This window comes from Botrytis fragariae, assembly GCF_013461495.1.
Source record: "Botrytis fragariae strain BVB16 chromosome Unknown tig00000000, whole genome shotgun sequence".
Classification (NCBI taxonomy): domain Eukaryota; kingdom Fungi; phylum Ascomycota; class Leotiomycetes; order Helotiales; family Sclerotiniaceae; genus Botrytis; species Botrytis fragariae.
Window position 1 is genome coordinate 1,580,768 of NW_023500986.1, and position 18,649 is coordinate 1,599,416.

Consider the following 18,649-nt stretch of genomic DNA (forward strand, 5'->3'; position numbering starts at 1 on the left):
TCGACGAGTTTTGATTCATCAGTACTGTATATGTGGTTGCAAAAGTGCAGTATGCCCAGTGATAGATTGTACCAGTGAAGGAGCATCTATCGAAAAATTCGATAATGATAGGTTGATATGGTGGTTTTGCTTGGAAAGATGAAGTGAAAAGGGGCTCGCCAGTGCGGTCAGGGTAGTATGGAGATTTGCCTTCTTTGATGTTAGTCAAAGCCATGGAGGTGCAGAAGAAATTTTGAAGATAGTTTAGTCTGCTGTCCATATTTTGTGAAGAACCATTCATTGAAACTATAAAAACCAACGCTGTACTTTTGTGTATCATCTTGGTCGTCTTCAACGGTCGAAACGTTTTGACCCATCATAGCTGACATTTAATCCACCATAAAACCTCCCTTACGCATCATAATATCTCACCACGATCCATTTTCCCGAAGTCGACCATCCAAACATTCTCTATCTCTGTCTCGCTGCCTGGTGTGCCTGCATCTGAGTTCTCCGGCCCATGAATGACCAATACCATGTCGGCTGATCATGTTGCACTCTGCATCCCATGCTATACTGCTTAAGAGTATCATGCTGCCAGTAAGCGGCATCGACATTCTTACCATCCTTTGGCTTAGAAATGCTCATACAATCAAGACAGAGACCATCAAAATGCTCCTGAACCTGCTCACCAGTTCTCTCAATAGATGAATCGCTCAGTCGAAATCGACATGTTTTACACGCATTCTCGGGTATATCGCAATGGAAGTCATCGAAAGTATCGAGGATTTCCTGAGCTGACTTCCTCATGTGAGTTTCCAAAGGCCAGATCCCAGTCAGCGAGAGGCCAATGCAGAATTCGTAAAGAGAATTTTTCTTGCATTCACATCTCTGCTCAAGAAACCCACCGACGGGTGTGAAGAGTCCTTTGAGGATTTTACAGCGTAGATTGCCCTTGGCGCCGTTGAGTGCATCTGTGCTGTACATCAGAAATCAATTCGAATAAGAATAATGATCCAACTTACTAATGACAGTGTGATCAAGATGGAGATGTTGATGCTTTGTTGGGTTTTTATCTTTGATGTGCTCTGCTGTTCCATACACCAATTTTTGAGTCATGTACATGAACTCTCTGGGGAAGTCCAGCTCTTTAGCAAGATAGATGAGTCGACACATCCCATCAAGACATAACTCCCTGTACTTCTGACGATTCATCCATTCTCTGGCCCAGGTCGACTTGCTCAACTTGAAGATATCCCACTCGCGGTTTCCACATATTTCAATGGCCTCATATACGTCCACGACTTTAAGATCATACATCTCATCAACCATGACATCGTGAACGATGCGAAACCAAAGTTCCAAACTCTTCAACGTGCCAAAATAGACGGGTAGGGTGGATGATCTGCTCTCTCGGAAATGTCCTCGAAGTGAGACGTTCCATACTGGAGAACTCTCACTGAGAATCTTCCTCGAGACCTTGTAACGGGCGATTGTAGTTTCCATGGTAGACTTTTCACCAGTTACCGGGTGTCTTGCGGTCTCCTCCTTGATGAGATGTATCGATACGTCACCTTCTGGGTCAATGACTATATCATGAGGTTTCTATCACTCTATCAGTATTGTGCCACTAGCGAATCTGAACTGGATACTCACTCTTGCTTCAATTGGAGTGGCCATTGTTGTTTTGATTCTTTTATCTTTGAAGACTGTTGGATTAAATTGATGGAGGAGGGGTGGAAGTCAAGACACTAAGATCGAGAGATCGAAGTAGATAGGTTGGAGATGGAGAAGTAAGATTAAAATGGAAACACTTTTGAGGGAGACGAGCTGAGAGCACTAGCATAGAAAGAAGCGAAATCGGAGGACTTCGAGTGAAGATTCAAGAGCTAGATAAGACGGGACAAAGGTGATGAATTGAAACTCAAATAGAGAACATAGCGATATTGAAGGGGAACAAACAAGACAAATCTAGGGCGTTGAAACTCAAACAATGGGAAAGGTGATAGATAGTTTAGACCAGTGCACAAACACGAGAGAGTTCTTCGAACCAACACCCATTGTCATCTGAACATATACATGAAGTTTTATTGATCCATCTCTTCTAGCCTCTAAACTGACCTAGCAATGATGATAACCACTGTACTACTTACTAGATGGAAGCAAAAGTAAAGGTGTGATATCTAAGTAGCCCTAAAAACGCACCGAGATCTCTTCCCTCCCACAAAACAGCCAAGAATGCAACGCTAAATTTACCAACTTAAACCATCCAGTTATTAATCAATCTTCAAAGTGACCGTGTAGTCATCTCTTCAATATCAGGGTATCTCGAACACATTTCTCAAATTATTATCACTCATCTCAATCCATCCATCAATTTATCATATGACGTCCTCCAGACCCAAAATAAATCAAAATAGACCATCAAAATAGCAAAACTGGGGTCGCTCCCAGAAACATCGGCTTTCCGTACGTTTTTTCTGTTACACCAACTCATCAGGCGTTCATTTGGAACACGGACTTGCCTACTGCGCCATCAGGCCCGTGAGTTGGTGCTGGAGGTAGGCGATTTCCTATATTTATAGGTAATAAGCGTCGGTCGCATATTCACTCAGTATCGATCCGATCTTGTACCGGAACTTGGATTGCAGGCGCATGCTCGGTAGCCGTATCTTTGAATGCTGCTTCAGCTTGCGGCACTGAATCTGATTCGCCAACAGTTGCATCTTTTTGGCGCACAGCATCCCATCTCAGATTTCCACTGACAGCCGCGATTTCTGCTTTTTCTAGCCATTTCTCCCACTTCGCTGTCGTTGGTGCAGCCCCACTCGTCTTCACCCATCCGATTTTCTTTGTCTCTCGGATCGCGTACCATAATGTTCTAGTGAAAGACGGCCTTCCTTCAACATCGTTTGCGTCCTGCTCCAGATTTGCTCCTTGCGCAGATTCAGGTGTAACATCCGTCCATTCATAGCTCGAAAGATCCCAGAATCTCCTTTTGTTCATCAAAGCTACCGCCCAGTATGCACCGTTGAGAACAATATAGGACGCACCAATAGAAATTTGCATTTGGAAATCACAATTTCCAAGAAGCACGACCGAAACCATGAGTAGACAAGTACCGATGCCGACAAGTACTCGGTAGGGATCTGTGTCAACATAGTATTGGCATTCCTCAGTTCCGTTATATAGTTCTCGGGCAACTTCTTCATCGCATCTGACTACGATGAATGCTCCTTCCCTGGTGCGGATCACGACATCGCCCAACGGAACTTTGCTGTTGTTGTTGCGATTCATGAGAGCGGGTGACCAATAAGATGCGTAACCGACAATTGATGAGGCAAGGGAGATAGTAAAGAGTGCAACACATGCTGTTCCATCATGGGTCAATGCCGCCCATATAAAAAGTCCAATGGTCAATAAGAATGATACCAGAGAAAGACAGTTGAGAGGTGACCAAAATTTAGCTGGTACGTGGGGTTTCTTGTCATCGACATTGGTTCCACGATGGGTGATTCTGGCTCTGAGCGTATCCCGACGTCGAGGTTGAGGCGTCGTGCCGCTCTCTAAATGTGAAGTTTCGATACTGCTAGAAGCCGAAACCTGCCTCTCCTTGTTCACAGGTGTAGGTGGAGTCACCACCGGAGGAGGGGCATTTTTATGCTTGATTTCGAAGACCTTGAACTCGAAAGGCTTGAGCTCTTCTATTGGATGTATGATGTTTGGGAAGAAGTTGAGTGATTGCACATATACTCCATTGTGTACACCGACCACAGCAGCGTTGACTTGTGGCATTCGAGAGGGACGCGAAGATTTGAGGAGGACTTGTGGGGCGGGAATGATTCGAGGGAGCATGCACATCCACGATGAGGTCATAGTCTGAGAGTGATCAGCCATGGCAGATTCCCCTATGACTGCCAAAAGTGACACGATATCTAATCGCCATCCATCACTGTGGTAGTTGTTAGTCTATGGACAGGATATGAGAAGTATGCGAATAATGATATGACATCTAACATACCGAACCTCTTTCCCTGAGGGAAACCATGAATTTGTCATCTCCTATACTGTGCTGACGGTCTAACGCCTGATGGCTGTCGTCTCGAGTCTTCGAGGTTCGACTTAGAGTTCAGTGTAATAACCGTGCCTCCCGTTTTGTTTCTCTTTCCTCCTTTCTCACACACGTCTTGAAGTTGCAAATTTCAGTTTTCACTTTCTCAAAGACCACTCTTTCAATACCTTATTCTTTTTATTTTTGTTCGACACTTTGCTCCCCCAAGAAAAGAAGTCCTCGTATATTTATTGTTCATAGGGGAAGATTAAGAAAAAAAAAAAAAAAATCCACAGAGCCTCATGCCAGCTTGCCTACCTAGTATATTTCATCCGATTCTATACCCCCTCCATCTTCAACAAGGAGCCCAAAAGGGTAACCGCGTCTCGTAAGCCCTGGGAGCTGAAAAACGCGGAGCCAGTAGCGCGTAGATCAGAGATACCATTACAGGGAATGTTTCAGAGGGCTGTGCCTATTTGCACACCCACCTAGTCAGCCTACTACGCACATTTCTTTTATATGATGAAGGTTTGTTTGCGGTGTTTGCGGTGCCATGAATTTGGAACTTGTGGGAGTTTGGAAATGCTTGGTATGAGATACACTTTGGATATCCTTTCTTGGCTACTGAAAAAAGCCTTATCATATGATTAGATAATTGGAATACTTTGTATATTCTCAGAAACCTCGAAAGTTTGAAATTGTCATGGGAATTTAGCGATTACGTCCTAGTATTTAGCGTCCGTTCAGCGTTCAGACCACTCTAAAGTCCCAGTGACTCTCTCCCGTGAGTCCCATCTAAACTAAATCCATGTAATAGTGTAAGCCAAGCCCTATAAGTGGATATTTAATACCCTCAAGAGACTAGCAGTGCCCTTTAGTACCCCATTCTTTCGCATTTTCAAGGTTTCCTAACCACATGTTCATCTAATTTTTGTTTCGTTTGTAGATTTTCCGTTGATTTTCCGCTTGTCAACACATCTACTCTTCTTTCTCTACCATACATTCAAGATGAGCAAAATCTACATTCGGCGGCTATGCATGCACGAAATTCGGATTGCAGTAGAAAGAGGTAAGGAGGCGGCACAGCAAAAGGGGACTCTGAAGAAGAAAAGCGACTTGTTTGAACCTATTTCCAATCATTTAGATTATGGGAGGAAATGATCATTCCTTTTTCGCAAATGAAGGGGTATTTATTATACGCGGCGCGGCGTTCACGGTTGGTAAAATGGATCTATCCATGGTTGATAAGACACGAGCACCTACTGCATATATCGAATCTCTTTTCTATTTTCCGTCACCACCAAATGATCGATTGGATAACAAACAATGACCAGCTATTCAATAATGCCGTGGTGCCGTCTTGGAACCCGAAATCATACTACATAGGTATTTGTAGATGCCTACCCGCAGGTACTCGTCTAGGCATGTGATCGTTTCGAGGCTGAATGTGATGGCTGGAAGTCATTCTTTTCTTATTGCTCATGTCAGATTCAAGTTAGGGTTTTTACAACTTCAACGATAGATATACGGGGGGCCAAATTTCGAGACCAGAATCTCATAATTAAATAATATGGTAAAAACGTAGTAAAAGTCATCAAGTATAATAATCAAAATAATACACCCAAAATCCAAAGTAAGAAGTCGTCTCTCGTTGTGACTCGTGTATCAAAATCTCGTGCGCCTCAACGCCCACAATGATCTCGCTCCACCCATTTTCTGATTCCCAGGCCACAGCTTCATCTTACATGCAGTCGGTGGTATAAAATGAAGTTGAAATCAACGAAAGAGCCTGGACAAGGCACGCTAGTCGTGTAACTTCAATCGCTTCCCCGATCGTCTTGGTAAATAATTAATGTCGATCAGATGCTGGTGTCCATTCATTTACCCAACTGTACTTATCAACAATCCACTGACAGTAATCTCTCCATCTCGTGGTCCATTCCTTAGTAACGTCTTTTTTCTCCTCGTCGTCCATGCAGCTATATTCTAAACTCCACTCTGCAAGTTGCTTCCAGCCATGAAGAGACATTGATTCAGAGCCAATCATTACTTGATAGAAGTCGTGAGATAAGGATGATCTATTATCTGTTAGTGATCGTTTGTTCGATGGGAATTAAGAGAACATGCCTATAGAATGTAGCATTATCGCTATTAATCGTACAAGGCACATCGTTTGCCAGTAATACCGGAAGGTTGTGTCCCGCAATGCTCGGAGTGAGGCCAAGAACCTCGTTAGAGATAGGACATGATTCGATGGCGATTTTCTTTTCTTTGAATATTTCCATAAGAATAGGATGTCTTGCGACTGCATAACCATGCCCTATTCTCTTTGCGTTTAGTAATATCGCATCGAAAAGATTGCCGTCCACTTTTCCGCCAACCTCTAGCGTCTCCCCACAATGGAATAGAAATGGGATATCTAGTTTTTGGTCTCGACATTTCCGACGGAATGCAAGAAACTCGGGCACAAAATGTCGAAGCTCGTTTCCCATCTCTTCATGGCCCACAAGATCAAACCCTAGATTCTCATTAGTGGAAGTGTGTAGGTTTGACATTTGAAGCAGACTAACCACAAAGTAGTTTCTGATACTTCTTCTTTAAATCAATGCACTCGTCTAAAGCTATTTCAATTTTGCCTCTATCAAATGAGCGAGGTGTGCAATAAATGACTTTCATGCCCCCGAAGTACTGGCCCTTACTTCGAATCTCCTGCATAGTCCGGTGGAGCTCTTCGTTGATGATACTCATAATCCCCTCATTGCCAATAGTTCTTGTGCCATCATCAGACTTGAGGGAATTCGTAGCCATAAAATTTGGGCGTATCTCAGCATACTGGATGTTATCTTTGACGAAATCTTTAATGCACTCCTTGGTGTAGTTTCTGAACGCAGACTCATAAGCAAATAATCCTTTCATCATTTGAGTCCTATAATTAAACTTCTCCCAGATGCTAATTATGTTAGCCATGAAATTTCCCATCGAACTTGTATACATACCCGCGACCAGTTTGAGAGCAACCATGGGCCTCGTCTTCCGAAATCAACATTTTTCTCTCGAGCCATATTTCAGCACCAGTCGTGCCGCTCAACCTTGCATCATTTTCGTCGACAAAATTGAACTGCCTTTGAAACTGCTTGTATGGCATCCATCTGTTGGAGACATAATCAATATCTGTAATATCTCCCAGAGGAACATAAGTTTCTTTTTCCTCTCCTTTCACGTGGGTCGCTTCATGGGGTGTCATTACCATAAAAGAGATTCGTGAAGCTGTGTAATTTTCTCGTGACGTTAGAGGTAGAGTACTACGGATGTACATTGCATCAATATCTCTAGCTTGTTGTATCAAGAATTGTGCTGGTAAACATGAATTGAAATGAATGTGAAGGTGAGCTCCTTTTGGCATTCGTTTTGCAATCTCCAATAATTTCGTATCATTGATAAGATCCACGTTTCCCAGAAAGTGCTCTCCTTGAGCTCTCTTTTCAGTAGCGAGACCTTTCGCGTCGACTGACTTTCCATGAGTATTTTCCCAATCGTAATTTCTGATTCTTTGAACAATTTTTGCCGCCTTTTTTTCCACTTCTGAAGCCAACTCTTCAGCTTTCGCATCAAATGCAGTTCTCCGTTCAGCCAGCTGAAGAGACTGAAGAGCTTTATCATAATCTTCTGGAGTGTTGAATTCTCGTTTCTCAATCGCGAGACGCCAGATTTCCTTTGCTCTTGTCCCAGGTCTTCCAGATTGAGGCATCTTCAAGATACTGGATCTCGGCTTCTCTCTCTGGATCTCTTTAACTTCGCTACCCGGCGCTTCCTCGCCGTCTTTCAGTATAGAGCACAAAACACCCATCCCATCCAGCATGAATATCACGACGTTCTACAAGCAGTACAGCTTGATAAGATTATAAGCTAGATTGATAATAAATCGGTATCCGTACAGATTGTCGTTGCCAGATCGCCCACATTTGTTGGAGATGTTGTAAAAATTGTCACGATCGCATGCTCGAGTGCCCTTGTGAGAACTCAGCCACCCTGATCAGTGAGCGAGATTACTGTGTTTGCGAAAGAGATCAGAGCTCCCTATTGGCTGCAGACCTCGTGCCTGTGTGATGAGAGCGCTAGACCTGCGTTGGGTTGTATTTTGCAAGCGGTTGTCAAATTATGTTCTGGAATTTGTTCAAAGTAAAGGAGTTCTTTTGTGTGTGATTGTTCAAGAGCGAATCGAGTAAGGAAGGAATAACGTCGTGGCTACACTCTATAATAATTATAAAAAGCTCGAAAGGGATCGTAAAGAAGTATCAATGGCTGATAGTTGATGAGGGGATTCTACCTGGTGGTTATCAAGATAAGCAGGCTTATCATCGACCGAGCATGGCAATGCAAGGCTGAATTGAGGGCGATCTTGTGTAACCATGGCACTGGAACCTTTTACTGCCTGGGTACCTAGTATATACACAGACTGCCTAGGTACGCTTGACATTGACCATCTTAGTTGACGACAGCCGAGCTTGGCCCATTACCGGCGGCCTTTTAACGTTGGGGATGGCATCAGTTGCTGTTCTCACGGGCTATACGAAGCTCGCCGAATACTCATCAGCGCTTGTACAGCTCACACATGCAGTACTACTAGAGCTCAGCTCTGAGTGATTGGGAAACTGGTATCATAAACATCGGCCCAAGCACTTCAGGATTGTCATCTAAGTGGAGAACATGTTCTGTTGTGAAATATATGAACACATCGAGTACGTGAAGTCTTAAAGTCAAGCCCCAAGACGTGGTCATTGCTTTCCAGTCTCGGTTGATCTCAAAACATTCACGAAGAGTAAGTCGGTGTGTGGGAGACGAAGTCGGAAAGTCTATCATGTGCAGAGAACAACTTTTGTATTATGAATGTAGCGAAACTACTCTATTATGTGAATTTGCGCCAAACGCTCCTTTGCTACCCAGCCAATTTGATCGCCTGAAAGGTCTAAAATCTTTCTTATGCTAAAACATTGGCATTCATTCATTAACGAGCTACGAATCCAAAAGGTAAATTTCTAGTCCTCGAATTTGATACCCTTTTTTCCTTCAACATCAATGAAACCGCCTCTGTAGCTTCCGCGCTTCTTCTTGTTCTTCTCCTTGGTGAAACCCTTGCCTTTGTAATGATCAAATCCTCATGAGCCTTCTGCGCATAATCATATGGTACGAATGCGTTACTGGCCAATCTCGGGTCGACTTTGGTATCTTTTGGAATGCGAGAAAATGGTACGTTTTGTTTTCTAGGAAGCTTCGCGGTAGGAATCGGTGGCAATGGGGGATCTAGGACTTTGTCATTAGATGAGCCCTTGCCTTCGGAAAGAGTCTCGCTGGTATCTGAGCTAGCCACTGGCTCTTTCTTTGTAACTTTGCCAGAATCGCTCTCCGAATCAGAGTCGGAACTGGAGTCGGAAGATGAATCAGAATCAGACTCAGGCAATGGAGTTTTCTTCGCAATTGATTGTGTAGAAGAATCGGAATCAGAATCAGAATCGGAGTCAGAATCGGAGTCGGAGTCGGACGAATCAGAAGAGCTAGAGTCGTCTTCAGAGCTAGATTCCGATGAAGATGCTGTAGACTCTTTGTCGGTAGCAGCTGTCTTGGCCTTCTTAGATTTCGGGGCATCTTCTTCTGAACTTGAATCCGAATCGGATGACGATGAATCGCTATCCGAAGTAGCTTTTCGTTTCAGAGTGTTGACTTTTGGTTTCGGTGAGGGAGATTTGACAACTGATGGCGCATCATCTTCATCATCAGCATCGCTATCGGAACTGCTAGAAGAGGACGACGAGGAAGACGAAGACGAAGAAGAGGAAGATGAGGAAGATCTTCGGGACGCATTTTTCTTGGCCGGTGGAGCATCTGCCATCTCGACATCACTTTCCTCTTCACTTTCCTCCTCGCTGCTCGAATCACTACTGTCACTGCTGCTACTACTGCTGCTCGAGGTATCCTCAGAAGAAGCCTTGGCTGCCTTTGGCTTTGGGGTTTCGTTCTTTTGAATGGCCGCAGCTTTGAGTGCCGCAATCTCCTCTTTGGACGCCTGCCATTCATTGTAAATATCTTCAAGGGAGGTGGTAGTGCTGTTGCCTCCTGCAGTTGCATCCTCTCGGTTGCGACGTTCAGTCTTCAAGGTGCGACTAGTTTGCATGAGTTCGTGCTGTTCGAGGAATTTGCCGACAAGATCGAGTAAATGAGAAGGAATTCCAGACTTTGGGGGTTCGCCTGCATCTCGGCGGTTGAGGAGATCTTGTGCAATTTTTTTGTCCTGCTTGTTCTTCGAACGTCCTTCGTTGCCAGATTTGTTAGCTGGGGCTTGATTGGCATCAGCACCAGAGCCGGCAGGAAAAAGCCAATCTGGTTGTGGTTGACCAGCAGGTGTTCTTCTCTTTCCCAATGCCTGCATATTGGCATTATCCGCCCCCATACTGCGTTTGTTCTGCTTTGGCCTCATACTTAAATGAATGGAATTGAAGATATATTGGGTTGGGTATTGATCGCCAAAAAATAAAAAACTACAGCTTATCGGCAGAAAAAAAAAAAGTTCCCAAGGGAGGGAGAAATGACAAAAAGCGGCTAATCTACAATAAGATTAGTGTCATTTGACTTGATGCGGCGTACGAGTCCGCCTCGACTATCAAGAGCCTGGTAAGAATTCAAGAAGATTTGGTGGTGAAAGAACTTATCAGTAGGCATAGAGGGAGCCATTCTTAAAGCCTAAGTACCCTTGACTCTTTGGATATTAGAATACTGTAGATTCAATTAATCTACTAGATTCTTCGTGATCTCTCTGACAAAATAACTTATTGATATTATTGATTGACATTGATGATTGAATTGTGAGATAGGTATTGCCATAGGTCGGATCTTACTATGCCCGTCTCGAAGGTCCTTGATTATGTAATGCTAATGGTGCCTGTGTGCTTGCTGGTTTGATGTCAGGGAACGGGACCTAGAAAGCTGGAGTCAAACTGTAAGCACCAAATAACCTAATATCTGACTTGCACCTCATATACTCTTCTATCTATGTGAGTTGTGCTGTGACTTTTGAATGCTATTTAACAATTCCAAAAAATGATTTTCGAGCCAACTGCAGAACAACTCCCAAGTCGCCTTCACGAATAAATGATTGAAAAGGATACACAGAACAGTCGTCTCGATTTAACGAACGTGGCTCCGCCTGCCACATGGACGGCTCTACACGAACTGGCTCTAGCGGGGTCACTGGCAGTGACAGGAGTGGTATGAGCAGGGCGGAAAGATTCGAAGATGAGAAGAGACGAATTATTGAAAGCTGTTTTGGGAAAAAGGATCCAGATTGCTCCTGTAAGATTAGTCCAGTTTGCGCTGAAGGTACCAGCTAACCACTCGGTCATCTAGTATTGGAATCATACATCACACACATAAGAATCATTGAGGATGCTGCCTATCCCTCTACCCCCCTCCTTTGAACGCAAATCCAGATGCCAAAAAACCTCGTCTCATAATTGTTGCCGTGCGCAAATCTGGACGAGTTCGTATGCACAAAGCTAGGGAGAATGCGAACGGAAGCTTCTCAATAGGCAAAACTTGGATGCTCGATGATCTATCTGCGGTAGAGTCTTTTAGTGGAGCGGTGCCTGCGAGCGCCGAGGAAGAGCAACGTAAGCAATGGGCCGGTGGAATGGGATTCATTGTAACAATTGGAAAGCCCTATTATTGGCAGGCCAATACTCAGAAAGAAAAGCAATTCTTCATCGCAAGCTTGGTCAAGATTTACACAAAATATACTGGCGGAAAGGCGCCAGAACTCATCGGGTTCGACTCAAGAGAAAGGGAACAGTTATCTGGTATTTCTTCTGCTGCACGACCACAACAACCTCCCCCACAAGAGATGCGGCGGCCCTCGCAAGCCCAGCAGCCATCCTCTTCCGCATCTTCTCCTTATGAACAGAATCAAAGTCGACCATTCAAACGCGATCCGTCCCGAGAGCCAGTACTTCGTAGCCAACCTAGCCGAGATGCTATGCAACGCCCTCCAGGTCAAATGCCGCCCAATGCTAGTCCAGCTTTCCCACAACAAAATTCTAGACCCCCTATGCGACCACCGCGCGATGTTTCGCCAAACCCCAGTGCTAAGCTAATTGGTGTTACACCTCAACAGAGTCAAGCAAGTCTGCGTAGACTGGAGGGGGCTAATCCAAGCCAGGAGTCTTTTGGGCGCAGCGACGACAGCAGCAGCTTACCACCTCGCTCACGCGGTGGTACCAATGGGCTAGCTAACACACCTGGTCGCTTTCCTGATAGGAGCATAACGCCAAATTCCCAGCGTGGTCCTCCTGAAGCCGGATTTCCGAGTCCGAAACGAGACAGGTCAGCGGATGCGCCGCCAATGCCTGCTCCACTGACTATTCCACCGGAGAGACGTCGGCCGCCAATGCCAAATATTGGAGATGCATCTAGGTTGCGTAGTGTGGACTCAATGGACAATATTGTGCCGGCGCCATTAGCTAGTCCTGGTATGCGGAGAGATGATATGCGACCTCCTACCCGGAGCAGTGAACGATCGATACCTCGCGAACAGAATGCCAATGGAAATGGCAGCATCGACAGCAAGCTTACAGAGCCAGCAGCATTGGAAACACCTCGCGATGATATGGGAGACAGCAGTAAGAATGAACCTCCGCCAGTTCCTACACCTGCGCCGGCTGTGAATTCTCCCGTTTCTCCCATTGCTTCACCTACTAGCCCCATTTCACCTTCAGCAGAGGAGCAAGAGGATGAGGAACTGCGCCCAGGCCTAGGACCAATGATCAAAAAGAAATCCAAGGGTGACATTGCGAGTACTTTCCTTAGGGCCGCCAAAAATGCAAACGGATTTAAGCCTCGTGCTGGTGGTGCTGCTGAACGTCTTAGAGAAGCAGCACTGGCAGCTAAATCTCCCAACGGTCCTGATGGAATAACCGGTGTGGTTCCAGCACCTTCCTTGCTTCGGGCGTTAAGTAGTGATAGTGCAACTACAGTTAATACCACCCCTACTACTGTACCTGCCGCTGTGCCTGCTGCTTCGCCCGAAGTCCCATCTCCTCCAGTTGAAGCCCTTCCAGAGAAATCAGCTGCACGTAAACCTAATCCTGAAGTTGTTCCAGAAGTCAAGATCACAGTCCCTGATAAGGATGTACCTAGTACTGTTGAAGGTCCTTCAAAAACATCTGATACAGGATTACTCGATAAGCCAAAGGCTCGCGAACCCAGACGGCCAAAATCTGCCTCCGAGGCAATGCAAAAAGAGCTAGCGTCTTTAGGTATTGACCCAAGTTTCTTGGATGGTCGAGGCTCCGATCTTGTTAATGCTTGGGATGAGTTTGGATGGGTAGGAGAAGGTGTTCATATAAAAGTCATCGATACTTTGAAGGATGATGTTGAGCGAGAGCTCAACAAGGTTCAAGCTGGAGGCTGGTTAAACCGATTAGAAGAGGAGGATGAGCGAGTTGAAGCGATCAAAAGAGGACTAGATACATGTATGGATGAATGCGACGAACTTGATGGTTTGCTCACATTGTATCTTGTGGAGCTTGGCGTAAGTTATTCCCATAGATGCTTTTCTGGAAAACTTTGTGTATTAATAGACTATTTCAGACACTCAACGAGGACATTGCCTATATCGAAGCCCAGTCACAAGGTCTGCAAGTACAAACAGCCAATCAAAAGCTGTTGCAAGTTGAGCTTCAATCTTTATTGGATACAATATCGATTTCATCATCACAGCTTGAATGCCTTAAGACAGCGTCGCTGGAGAGACCTCATGATCTCGAGTTGATTGAAAAATCCTTAGTTGTATTGTTCAAGGCTATGGTCACTATTGATCCTTCACTCAGTATTTCTGGTCCCAGAAGAAGCGAAGATGGTAGCGTTCGTTCCGGGAAAACTGGAGGTTTTGGCAATAGCGAAATCGGAAGCATGCGAGTCCTACAAGAGAAAAAAGATGTGTACCGAGTTACGAGCGTTGAGTTTCTTCAGCGCTTGTATTCCTTCTTACAAATGAAATTCCGCGCTGCAATTGACGAAACGAGAAAAGCGACAGACCGAGAAAAGGGTGGTAATATCACCAGAGCAGCTGGGAAGGGCAAACTTGACCCACGTCATCATGATCTTGCTAGAAATGTACTTTGGAAATACAGTCCACTGATGTTGTTCTCCAGAGAAGTTGCCCCCGATGAATGGGAGAGGTTTTTGTTAGATTACGAGTCTGCATGCAAACCTTTGTACCAGGACGAGTTCAGGGACGCTGTTTTTGCCTGGAAGCGGATCGCTAGGAAAGCACATGGGGATGAATCTGACATTTTGTTTACATCACAAACCGAGAAACAAACCGAAGGCCTCGCGACCACGACGGCCAGAAAACTGACAGTAAAAAGAAGTCAAACATTAGCAAAAATACGATCCCCAATTGGCGATGGCGGCAACAAAGCTAGCTCAGACAAGGCGGATGGTCGACTACCTCCAAACGAAGTATTTACGGGAGCTCTTGATGAAATGATTCCAATAATGAGCATGGAGCAAAATTTTATCGTCGAATTTTTCCACATCACATCACTAGAGCAACACGATTTTGCAGATTCCATCGCTGCTGCACCACCAGACTTGCGACGAGGTGGTGACTTGAGAAGGCCAAAGGTTATGGACCCGAACCGGATCTTGGCAAAACGTGTCGTGCAGACCATGGAAGAAATTTACGCTTTCTGGGCTGGTGATATGCAAGCACTCGTAGACTGGTCCCTCCAATCTGATCCATTGTAAGTCCACTATCATTAAACTAACCAGAAAACCTAACTAATTCTTTGAATAGGCAAGGTGTCGGAATACTCGTTTCAATTGAGCGCAAGCTTGTCGACCTCGAGGAATCAAGCCAGGAATACCTGGCACGCACACTTCAAAAACTACATGCTCGTTTACTGGGTTTATTCAACAAATTTCTCGATGAGCAAATACGCGCCATTGAAGACACCAAAGTCAAAATAAAGAAGCGAAAGGGTGTTATTGGCTTCATAAGGATATTTCCTTCATTCTCGCTGGCAATAGAAACGATGCTAATGTCCGCCGACGGCCTCGAAGTTCGACAAATCGTAAATAATGCATATTCGCGATTGAACAAAACCATGTTTGAGTCTCTAAAAGTCATCGCAAGAGAGAACCCAAGTGCCCAAACTGCAGGTGCAGATCCAGAAGACAAGGAGGCCCTCAACTATCAGATTTTACTCATCGAAAATATGAACCACTACCTTGAAGAAGTGGATGTTCGCTCCAATCCGATACTTGAAGAATGGCGAGAAAATGCTAGCCAAGAAATGGATGAACACATGACATTGTATCTTGGTGCTGTGATTCGCAGACCTTTAGGAAAGCTTCTCGATTTCTTAGAAAGCACTGAGAGTCTTATGCTTTCAAGGCAACCTGGTGAATCGGCTTCGAGAATTTCGTCAATGCCTAGTCACTCCAAATCAACTTTCAAGAAAATTCTTGCTGGTTATGATGCCAAGGAAATTAGAAAAGGTATCGAAACTCTCAAGAAGCGAGTCGAAAAACATTTCGGTGATGCAGATGATCCAGGACTCAGTCGAGAACTTGTTATCAAGGTGCACCAACAATGCGAGAGGTTGTACGAAAGAGTCGACGATAGAATTTTGACGATCAGCAGAGATGTTTATGATGGAGAGATTATTGCTGAATGGACAAGAGCCGACATTTCTACAGCATTTAGAAAATAGGTGTCGTCATGAAGGGATCAAGATTCTTCTATTCTGATTTCATTGAATATAAAATTTCAGTGGGATGTAATATGAGCGCAAACATATGATTAAAATGGGCGTTTCAAGGAGGGTGCGGGTTGTCATTACCATGGCCGCAACAAACCTTGTAATTCTAGGGGATATACCATGAGCTTAAAGAATGAAGAGCAAAAAATAAACAATTTCCATAGCTGGATACATTCCTTTCCATCCCTTGTTATTTTGAACAACTTGAGCCTGAGCGAGTAAAAACAGATCTGAGTTTTGATCTCCATCTTTTTTGTCTAGATGCTATTTATGTACTGCTATGATAACCGAGGATATTAGACGGAAATTGACGGATGAACACACCCACTACGTACTTATCTCCGGCAGTAACTTGTTTTAGTGGTCAGTCTAACAGATGAAGATGAGTAAGCGCTATGATATATATTGCTTCTTTCATTTCAGAATAATTGTACGATTGTTATTGTTGACAATCTCCTGAGTTTTGTTGGTGTTCATCTATCAAATCAGACATAATATTCGCCTCTGCATAGGCTTGACTTACATCTATCTCTGCAGGCACATCATTACAACGGGCCTTTAATGGTCCAATGAAATTTGGATATTGTAATCCTCGATCCAAAACAGATACTGAAGCATTATGATGGCGCCTGAAACTGATACCCATCCTCCCCCAGACCTTTTAAATCGTGTAATTAATGAGGCGAATCCAATGGGTGTTCTAATTGTAGACGAGCCCCAGTCGACTCAAAACACGTTCGAATTACGGCCTATAACTCGCCAAAGACGAATCACAATTCTCATCTCAAGCTTTTTGACAATATGTATCACGATTGGTCTCAATCAATCTTATGGTGTGTTTCAGAGTTACTATATCTCCGAAACCCAAACCATGCTTCCCAAGTCAACTCGTAACGAAGGCGCCTTGGTGGCTTTCGTGGGAACGCTCGGGTCTGGTCTGACATGGGCGGGTAGTGTTGTGGTAAATCCTATGATGGCAAGACTAGGTATGAAGGGTTCCAAACATATCTGTATGATGGGAGTTGCTTTCATGAGCCTAGGCTTTGGACTGGCTAGTGTTTGTAAAGAAGTTCGATAATCACAATCCCCTCCTAACTCTATCATTCGCTAAATTGTTTCACTAGGTCTGGCAACTCTTATTGACACAAGGCTTGTTATATGGCATCGGTTCATCGTTTCTCTACTATCCAATTCTCAGCACAGCACCCGAGTATTTTACCACTCATCGTGGCTCAGCTATGGGATTTATCCTATCGGGTGCAGGTATCGGCGGGCTCGTTTTCTCTCCTTTGATACGCTTTCTTCTGACATCAATTGGACCAAGATGGACGCTCCGTTTACTTTCTTTCCTCGTGCTGATAATCGCTTTGCCGATCGCCGCCACTGCAGCTCCATCACGATTCATAGGAAGGAGAAAAACTCACGTCGATCTCAAATTGGCCATAAAGCCTGCGTTTATCTTTAGCGTTGGAGCTGGCTTCCTACAAGCGGGAGGCAACGGACTACCGCTCACATTTCTGGCTGAGTACTCTGTGGCTTTAGGCTACACGTCTGCTTTTGGGGCCACGTTGCTAGCTGTTTCAAACGGTATTAATTCTATTAGTCGAGTTATGACGGGATTTGCTGGCGATAGGTTCGGGAGACAGAATACTCTAATTCTGACAGTCATTTTGTGCGTTATATCGGTGTTAGGATTTTGGCTAGGGAGCACTACTGCAAATGGTAACAAAGCACTGTGGCTACTTTTTGTAGTTTTTTATGGAGTTGCAGGTGGTGGTTATAATGCTCTATTTCCAACAGTATGTCACTTCTTTCCTACCCATGTGTATCTCAACCTACCCAATTTGCTTACATATGATGCGGAAGACTGTGGCGGAAGTGTTTGGACTCCAGGCCTACGCTAGCGTGAATGGGTTCATCTATTTTGTTCGAGGCCTCGGAACCATGCTTGGTAGTCCAGTTGGTGGCAAAATTCTGGGGGAGAGCAAGTTAGGAAACTATCGTTCGGTGATCTTGTTTGATGCTGCGCTTTTGTCTGGCGCTACATTCTGCGTTATTGCAGTGCGATTTTTTGATTCTGTGGAAAAGAGATCTTGGAAGTGGATAGCTTAAGTTGTGCATCGTCGCATCATTATATTCTAGCGAAGTTTTACATAGGACATAGATTCTTAGATTGTCACAACCTCCATTTAGCAAGGCGTACGGGAACCTTTGAACAACTTTAACCAAGGGCCCCTGATGTCGACCAACTTTAACAGTCCAGTGCATTCGACTGCTTGCGCTTAGCCAGTTATTTCGCCAAATTCAGGGAACATTTTCTACTGTTTGGAGTGGAATCAAAAAATGACGGCTCGTTGCACATGATACAGTCAAACAATTGGGCAATGGTTTATGCGACAGTTTTGAGCAATGGAAGTTCATTGCACACTGTCAAGTTCCTTATTGTCAAATGTTCGCGTAGAAAAACCTTTTCAACACAGCCCCTCTCCCCGGAAAGCAATGCGTAGCGTTCGACTCTAGAAAAGTACAAACAAGAAATACACTCTGATATCATTGCGTGCCAAATCGAAGCGAAGGTCAAGATATTCTTTCCTTATAGGCCAGAAGACGTTTAAAGTTGGTCATTATATCATCATACCATGCTCAATGGGCTATTGTCAAGCCACTATCTTCGGCTCTTTCGACACTAGGTAAATTTAACAATATTGAAAAGTCGGCGCTTAGAAACCAACAAGTCAAGCGCAATCGATTCTATTGGTTATGTAGCTGAAGATATACCAATATTGAATGCTGGAGAGGTCTTTTG

General features: G+C 44.5%; 6 protein-coding genes across 6 annotated transcripts; 2 read left to right on the forward strand and 4 right to left on the reverse strand.

Moving 5' to 3' along the window:
- Window positions 1-450: 450 nt before the first annotated feature.
- On the reverse strand, window positions 451-1,659 carry Bfra_006708 (uncharacterized protein; the record flags this gene model as incomplete). Its single annotated transcript, XM_037337078.1, has 3 exons — window positions 451-953; window positions 1,005-1,584; window positions 1,636-1,659. 3 exons carry the CDS (start codon window positions 1,657-1,659, stop codon window positions 451-453), a joined length of 1,107 nt encoding a protein of 368 aa, XP_037198444.1.
- Window positions 1,660-2,586: 927 nt separating this feature from the next.
- Window positions 2,587-4,027, reverse strand: Bfra_006709 (uncharacterized protein; the record flags this gene model as incomplete). Its single annotated transcript, XM_037337079.1, has 2 exons — window positions 2,587-3,948; window positions 4,001-4,027. 2 exons carry the CDS (start codon window positions 4,025-4,027, stop codon window positions 2,587-2,589), a joined length of 1,389 nt encoding a protein of 462 aa, XP_037198445.1.
- Window positions 4,028-5,879: 1,852 nt separating this feature from the next.
- On the reverse strand, window positions 5,880-7,992 carry Bfra_006710 (putative adenosine amp deaminase protein; the record flags this gene model as incomplete). Its single annotated transcript, XM_037337080.1, has 5 exons — window positions 5,880-6,079; window positions 6,192-6,548; window positions 6,601-6,956; window positions 7,027-7,904; window positions 7,966-7,992. The coding sequence occupies 5 exons, from the start codon at window positions 7,990-7,992 to the stop codon at window positions 5,880-5,882; spliced, it is 1,818 nt and encodes a 605-aa protein (XP_037198446.1).
- Window positions 7,993-9,066: 1,074 nt separating this feature from the next.
- Window positions 9,067-10,454, reverse strand: Bfra_006711 (putative srp40-c-like protein; the record flags this gene model as incomplete). The annotated part of the gene is given in 2 exon segments (XM_037337081.1): window positions 9,067-9,150; window positions 9,162-10,454. 2 exon segments carry the CDS (start codon window positions 10,452-10,454, stop codon window positions 9,067-9,069), a joined length of 1,377 nt encoding a protein of 458 aa, XP_037198447.1.
- A 781-nt stretch (window positions 10,455-11,235) lies between these two features.
- Bfra_006712 (putative exocyst complex component sec3 protein) lies at window positions 11,236-15,795 on the forward strand (the record flags this gene model as incomplete). Its single annotated transcript, XM_037337082.1, has 4 exons — window positions 11,236-11,374; window positions 11,512-13,607; window positions 13,667-14,823; window positions 14,877-15,795. 4 exons carry the CDS (start codon window positions 11,236-11,238, stop codon window positions 15,793-15,795), a joined length of 4,311 nt encoding a protein of 1,436 aa, XP_037198448.1.
- Window positions 15,796-16,465: 670 nt separating this feature from the next.
- On the forward strand, window positions 16,466-17,955 carry Bfra_006713 (putative monocarboxylate transporter protein; the record flags this gene model as incomplete). Its single annotated transcript, XM_037337083.1, has 3 exons — window positions 16,466-16,900; window positions 16,968-17,642; window positions 17,710-17,955. The coding sequence occupies 3 exons, from the start codon at window positions 16,466-16,468 to the stop codon at window positions 17,953-17,955; spliced, it is 1,356 nt and encodes a 451-aa protein (XP_037198449.1).
- Between the last annotated feature and the right edge of the window lie 694 nt (window positions 17,956-18,649).